Genomic DNA, 7,329 nt, shown 5'->3' with positions numbered 1-7,329 from the left:
ATGAAGTATGAAGTATGCTTCAAGTTTATTTTATTAAGTATACTTAAGTTCAAGTATATTTTTAAGTATGTAGTAAGTAGTAAGTATACAAATATCAGTGTACTAGTAGTATACTTGTAAGTGTACTATTTCAATACTCCTTGGGACTAAATTGGCCCACTTTCTAGTATATAAAAGTATACTTTTAAGCATACTTTAAGTATAACAGTAGTAAACTTTGAGTACACATCTAGTTTACATCTATGTTTTTAGTTTGTACTGCAGCTATACTAAAAGTGAACTTATAGGTATACTGAAACCTTAAAGTATAGTCTCAGTAAAGTACTAGTTTAGTAGTTTTATACTGCAAGTATACTCGTAAGTTTTCTTTAAGTGAACGTTACATCATACTTTAAGTATACTGCTATGTCCCTATTTAGGTATTTACAACATACAAACATGAAACATACAAACATGAAAAAAAAAACAGGGTAAACAAAAACATTTTATTCTAGCTTCATGCATTCTTTTTTATAAACACTTGAATGTGGGTAAGTTTCATAAAAAAAAAAAAATAACATTTTGAACAAAAAGCTGAAAAAAGATTATGAATTGGATTCAGAGTGATAATCAAAACGTAGATGGAGTCGATCAACACCCCAAAGCTTGACAGTCATTACCTATTCATGGGTCGACATTTTATTCCATAACCTTACACAGTTTTGATGCTGTTTTATGTCTGGGGCCTGTACCATGAAGCCAGATTAGCTGGCTAGCCAGGTACGTTTCAGTTTAGTTTGCACCAATCCTGGGTTTTAGGTACCATGAAAGTGGCTTGGCTTTTAGCGGCCTTCATTGCCATGGTAACTTACACTCCACGGCTAACCTGCAGGTTATGTTCTGGGTAAGAGATCTCAAACTGAAATTGTACCAATCAGATGTGAATGATGTGCATGTCTGATGCAAAAAAGTCACTCCCCCAGTTTCTCTTGCTCCAAATTAAAGGTCACTAGTACTAAAAAAAAAAAAAATAATTCTCTGGGTTTAATGATAATTACTTATCTGATTATTTTATATGATTTATATAATTATATGATTTATATTATTATTAATCCATTACACACAAGCACTTTAGTTTAACAGTTATTATAAATAATTTATTTTAAATGAATGTTAATATATAAAGATTGTATGTATAAATAAGCTGTAGAATCAATAGATAACGCTTTTTAAAAATGACTACATGTGACTTTACATGTTCGAATCTATATTGCTGTATATTTTCAACTATATAAACTAACTTAACAAGTTTCACTTGTGACTGCACTGATAGAGCAAGATAATTTATTTTATTTGTCCACTTTCATTAAAAAGTATGTTTTTTAAATTGTAAATGCGTTTAAATTCATCATATTCTTCAATCTCTTAACCTTTAGCAAAACCTTAACCTTTAAGCAAGGCTCGTCATTGGCTGTTCGCCAGTGATGTCATGCATTCAAAAAAAGGATCAAAGCCTGAGTTGACAAAGAAAGTTGATGATCAGCATCATGGAACCAACAAAGTCGGATTGGAGTGGTTTGGTTTTGTAAACTCGAAACTAATCCTGTAGCTCTGTATTTGTTCAACTACCATCATGGTACAGGCCCCTGATCGTGTTAGATTACATGTGGAAGCATCTGTTGTTTTGGTTTCTTCTTCACTTGTGTTTTGGAAATTCTGTATAGAAGGTGTGTAATAGCGCCCCCTACCGGATAACAATGAAAACATGGATTCCCGAAGCACAAGTATCGCTCAAATATATTTAGACTTTTTCTAAGTATATTTCTGAGAAGTACAAAAAGCACATTTCTGAGAAGTACAGTACATAAAAAGTAGACTGAAAGTATACTTTCCTATTTGTTAGTTTAAAGAAGTATACTAATAGCACACTTGAAAAAACGTATTTTTCGTAAGGGTAGTAAACCAGTGTTTCTTAACTCCAGTCCTTGGGACCTATATACCAGAACGTTTTAGATGTGTTACTAATTAAAACACATAATTCAACTCATCAGTTTGTTGGTTTCTTAAACAGGGAGACATCTAAAACCTTCTGGGAGGAGCTGAGAAACAAAAGTTAAAGTAACTCACAATCAGAATGACAAAGCAAAGCATGACTCAAAAATATCTGACTAACCAGTTTGGGTTCCTTTTTGGCAACGGCCTTCAGGGCCAAAATTGCACCCATTTGAACTCTCATGGGAAACAGAGGTATTTGGTTCCCAAATACTGGTAGAAACTTTGTGATGTATTTAATGCTAGCAGGGTGACCGGCATTGCCTAGCACTTTCAGAATCAAAATCATCTCTGAAGTGTCAGCTTTAGCAGTCGCCTCAATAACAATCTCATGGAAGGGCTTGAAAAAAAGAGGAAGTTGTCCACATTCCACACATAGTCAAGCAAAACAATTAGTGAATGATCTTTTTTACCTTCAAAAGCTCCACTGGGCATTCAAGAGATCCACTGCAGTACCTGGCAATCATTGTCCCATAGCCAAGCATGGCAACCTTACGTAGAACAGGTGTTTCTTGAACTTTGTTACTCAAAGCCAGACCCTTTTTTGATTATAACATTTATAGAACAAGTTCAGACAATATTTGGCATGCTAAATTCGTGGTTTAAGCTTTGAGTCAATCATCACATACGAGTGTACGCACAGAGTACATCTTAATGGTGTCCAAATTAGCAGTGACCATATGCACAGTGGCCAGAAGGACCTGAGTGAACTCAGGGATGGAAAGTTCGCCTGCCAAGAATGTCTTCTTGATGAATTTTAGAGCAGCTAAGGTGCCAACTGCAGGAACAGCATCTAAGATCCATTTCCTTAGAGGAGTAAAAATGAGTGACAATTTGCAAATAAATGTTTTAGACTGTTAAAGTGAATATTTTGTACCTGAAATTTGGTCTGGTTTTAAATTGAGACCAGATTCCCTCAATAGCATCCAGACTTGCAAAACGCATAAGCTGGATGAGCTGAATAAATTTCAGTGGAACATCTTCATGGACCTCTTCCAGTTTTTTGGTAGCCAGATGATTCAGAGCATCTACTACCTTAACGAATACCAGTAAAACAAAAAGAGAGAATTAAAATACTACTATAATTTAGGATAAAAACCTAACAATGCAGTCAATATATTTCATGTATAACAATAATAATAATATGAAATATGCCCTTACTTGAGCCTGTGGATTACTGATTCTCATGAGCTGAATTGGACTCCAAAGTGTCTCAGTGCTAAATTCATACTGTAAAGCTCCACGGGCTAAATATTCAGCACTGATTGGAATTATGGGAGATGCCATAATCTCCAGAAAGGTCAAGGTTTGTCTGAAATATTGAGTATATACTTGGGTTACCACATAAAAAATTAAAACACAGATATACTTAATTCCATACGAGAGTGCATGAGCAAACGTCTTGCCTAGTTTCCATCTGGGTAGCGTCATGAATCTCATATAGAGTTGTAAACTGATGAACCTCTTGGACTGTTGCTTCAGTAATCATAACACCAGTTGGTGTTGGCTTCATGATGTAGCTGTAGGTTGCAGCTCCAGAGAGACTTTTTACCCTCTGTTAAATTATATAGTATATTTGAGTTTTTTAAGGTAACAGACCCTCTGCAGTACCTTTATGAAGCCCCAGTTGAAATCCCGGAATCTAAAGCATTGAGAAGAAAATATGACATGAAAATTTTGACCTGACCTTTTGACATTCAGTGCACTTTTCAATGTAAGTCAAGCCAACATCTTTAATTATCCTCTCATTGCAAAGTGTAAGATCCCTAGACTTGGTGATGGTGGTGTGGTTGCTTCCTTCATCTTCACTGATCAGATATTGGGTCTCGCATATGCCTTGAACTCCATCCTACATCAGAATGAAGACTCAGGTTTAAAATCAAGATGCATATTATTGATAATCAAACTTCATTTCAGCCAGTCTCACCTCTTGAACCTCATAGATGTTCTGGGTCTTCTTGAGGTTGAGCTGAAAGATGTTCAGAATTCCCCTGTGCAGGTTGATAACGGTAGTTGGGACCACAGAAGGTGCGAAAACCTTTCCAACCACACCGCTGGTGTACTCAAACTTAATAGGAATCTGAAGCTGAGCAGCCACTTCTGAGGTGAGCTTAGTAGCAACAAACGCATCTGTGGGCCAGATACCACTGTACTCGAACAGCTGAGGATTTGAGAGCTGAAACAAACAGGCAAACTTTGAATGATTATGTGCTTCTTTTCAATTATATCTCAGGTCAGTAACAGAACAAAGCTCCATGTTGTCTTTAAACTCTTCTGGCACCTTAAGCAGGACCGTATTCTCTGTTACAGCCCTGATGGAAACCTTGCTGTTGATCTTAATGCCAGCTCTTTCCAGACCTTCCTGGTGAAGACCACTGAAGAGCAAAGCCTCATATTTGTACACATAAGTCTGAGTGCCTGCCAAATCAGGGACTAAAAGTGCAAAATAGCATTTTAGATGTCACATAGTAAAATCTTATTTTGCCATTGGTAAACACACTAGTAGAATAGGATTAACCACTTTGCTTACCAAGATTCACATGCTGACTTGCTGAAATATCAGAGAAAGTTTCATGTTAATTTAATATAAAGTCCTACAGTGTCTATTTTGTCAAATTATGATATGCAAATTATGATATTTTTATCCATGCAAATGGTGACATTTAAAACAGCATTGCAGGCTACTTACCCACAAGGGCTATAGTCAAGGCCATGACAACAGTTCTCATGGTCAGCGGTTGTGCAAAAACACCATGTCCATTTTAAAGTCAAGCTTTTGCTGGCAAAATACTGATCTCAAAATGTATGATTAACCAGTTGTTTAGCAGAACCAACCAATTGTGTTCCTACTCCCGCCAGCTCATTGGTCTAACAGGACAGTCCAGGGTAACCTGGACTTTAGTGCTTGACACTGATATAAAAATGGTAACTATAAAAAAAAAAAAATCAGATGTGAAGCAGAAGCATCAGGCATCTGACTGCATATTATCCCACCTGTTGCATTTCTACTTACCAAAAAACAAATGAATGGACATCAAATATTGATTTGTACTGCAATTATTTTATTATGCAATTAAAAAGAGTGATACATGAGAAAACCACAGTGTAGGAAATCAGTTGCCAAGGGCAATAGTCAATTATACAATTTTGATATACCAAAAGCAATAACATGATTAGCTCCCTAGAGGGCAATAGTGTGTTATTTGAACCTTACAGTGGCATAGTGGACAGTCTCTGTTTCTATGGTGTCTGTTGGATATTCATCAGTGGGGATTGAAGATGCATGTTTTGTTTTAAAATGAATGCTGGAATAATGAATGTCTTGATTGTCGACATCTGCTTTCTGCATGAGGTCAGAGGGTGCAGTGTTATTGTGCACTGGGTCATACTGATTGGGGACAGCCAGCAAGAGAAAAGTCAGCATTTGTAAATAAATATATGTAAAATTAAATTTAGTGTCAGCCATCCTTACCTGAACCTCCTCCTCCACCTTTTCAGTCCTGTGGGTTTTAGAAAAGGTACACCTTCTCCTCCTTAAAGAAACAGCCATTTAAATACAGTATATAGCATATTATGTGGTCCGAGTCTGAGTCCACTATTTGAGATTTTTCTAAATTTAATACATTTTAGTGTTACAATTTATATTATCAGATTGTATTTATCAAATTATATTTCACAATTTCATTTTATTTGTAACATAAATAGTGGAAAATCTTAAATATTTCTCTTTGTTTTAGCTCATCATTTTACTGTTTTTAATTGTTTTATTCCCAAAACTTAAAATAAAATGTACTGACCTATACCACAGGACTCCTATAAGTGCAAGAGTCAAAAACACACACAGTATGATTGCAGAGTTTCGTAGCGCTGTGCTCTCCTTATGGTCTGTACAACACAGAAATTAATCATATCTGAATTTAAGATTAGTTGCACTCAAACAGACTGCAACAATCATTTTGCATTAAACTACATGTATCATGAGAGATGTGTTACCTTCTACAGCACAGGAATACTGGTGAAGCTCTTCAATGCTGGCTGAGTCCAGGTACAGCTTGTTGTCTTTAGTGAATCCATCCGTTACCTGTCGTCCGTTCTTGTACCAGATATAAGTATGTTTGTTGTTCAGAGTGCATTTAGTTGAACAGATTAATGTCACTTCCTGTCCCTCTGATAAAATGTCTGGGCTTCTTGTTACCTGTGTATCTGAAGCACAGAATTAAAGTACTATAAAGCTGAGCTTAACAGTGAATTTGAGTGACATGGAAAACAAAAACTTGATATAATGGCACTCTAGTCTGTCTGTGAACATTTTCCCACCATTGGTGGCATTAAAATCTTATCATTCACTGTTGATCAAATTCATTATGATGAGTTACCTGTAACAGTAAGAATGACTCCAGGTGATCCAGAGTATTTGCCGTTTGTCGTGTTAGTGATGAACCTGAATCGATATTCTCCAGAGTCGCTGATCTTGAGCTCTTTGATTCTCAGTTTGTTCCCCACATACTCCACACGACCAGCAAACTGATGCTCCTCACGCAGATCCTTAAAGTCACCAGGCCGAACGTAATGCCAGAATGTTTTATATACAGTATAACCAGAGGGATGTGAGAATGTGCAGGAAATGTCTACTGTTGAGCCCACCAAAGCACAGACTCTTCTAGAGGTGTAAGTCACATCCCAGCAGCCACTCTTAGAAATGCCTGAAAGAGACACAGAATACTGCTGTGAAACTCACAACTTAATTTCATCTGTTTAAATATACACATGTATGAACAAACAGCACCACACTGTGTGTATTATGTGAAACTCACACTCAGAAGAGGAGGGATGTTCATGATGTGGATAAAGAGAACAGGAAAAGCTGCCAGCATCTCTGCTGACTGACACAAACATGTTGGTGGATTTTGTATATATTAAATACTGTCTATTCTTCATCCAGTAATAGTAAACCCCAGAGGTCAAATCACAGGAAGAATCACAGATCAGTTCTACTGTCTCCTCTCTCGGGTCTGTAGACGCAGGATTCATCCTCACCTGCAAGACTGAATACAGCAAAAATTAAGAAAACTTCATCACATATCAAATGAAAACAGCTGAAGTGACCAGAATCTCGACTCAGTTTCACCTGTGACTGTTAGACTGACGGCCGCTGAGCTGAGATGTTTAACTCCATCATTCATGATGAACATGAGCTGATATTCTCCAGAGTCTCTCTCTCTCACGTCTGATATTGTGAGTTCTGCTTCGTATTTACCAATGATCTGCTTCACCCGTCCTGAGAAATCTGAGTCTAAA

General features: G+C 36.8%; 2 protein-coding genes across 2 annotated transcripts in view; both read right to left on the bottom strand.

The window, feature by feature from the left end:
- The window catches only part of vtg8 (vitellogenin 8), a 12,250-nt gene extending 7,458 nt beyond the window's left edge, over window positions 1–4,792 (bottom strand). The window contains exons 1-10 of the mRNA XM_016442873.1: window positions 4,721–4,792; window positions 4,562–4,582; window positions 4,313–4,464; window positions 3,959–4,207; window positions 3,719–3,880; window positions 3,438–3,586; window positions 3,193–3,343; window positions 2,909–3,066; window positions 2,673–2,838; window positions 2,445–2,570 (exon numbers count right to left, since the gene is read on the bottom strand). Coding sequence (XP_016298359.1) covers window positions 2,445–2,570; window positions 2,673–2,838; window positions 2,909–3,066; window positions 3,193–3,343; window positions 3,438–3,586; window positions 3,719–3,880; window positions 3,959–4,207; window positions 4,313–4,464; window positions 4,562–4,582; window positions 4,721–4,760 — 1,374 coding nt within the window. The 5' untranslated portion in view covers window positions 4,761–4,792. The remainder of the gene's footprint in view (window positions 1–2,444; window positions 2,571–2,672; window positions 2,839–2,908; window positions 3,067–3,192; window positions 3,344–3,437; window positions 3,587–3,718; window positions 3,881–3,958; window positions 4,208–4,312; window positions 4,465–4,561; window positions 4,583–4,720) is intronic.
- A 402-nt stretch (window positions 4,793–5,194) lies between these two features.
- The window catches only part of LOC107655395 (sialoadhesin), a 3,778-nt gene continuing 1,643 nt past the window's right edge, over window positions 5,195–7,329 (bottom strand). The window contains exons 5-9 of the mRNA XM_016442870.1: window positions 6,408–6,734; window positions 6,025–6,234; window positions 5,829–5,916; window positions 5,504–5,564; window positions 5,195–5,419 (exon numbers count right to left, since the gene is read on the bottom strand). Coding sequence (XP_016298356.1) covers window positions 5,231–5,419; window positions 5,504–5,564; window positions 5,829–5,916; window positions 6,025–6,234; window positions 6,408–6,734 — 875 coding nt within the window. The 3' untranslated portion in view covers window positions 5,195–5,230. The remainder of the gene's footprint in view (window positions 5,420–5,503; window positions 5,565–5,828; window positions 5,917–6,024; window positions 6,235–6,407; window positions 6,735–7,329) is intronic.

Source organism: Sinocyclocheilus anshuiensis, unplaced genomic scaffold, assembly GCF_001515605.1.
Source record: "Sinocyclocheilus anshuiensis isolate Anshui unplaced genomic scaffold, SAMN03320099.WGS_v1.1 scaffold880, whole genome shotgun sequence".
NCBI lineage: Eukaryota > Metazoa > Chordata > Actinopteri > Cypriniformes > Cyprinidae > Sinocyclocheilus > Sinocyclocheilus anshuiensis.
The sequence above is the reverse complement of the archived record's forward strand: the minus strand, read 5'-3'. Positions and strand labels throughout refer to the sequence as shown.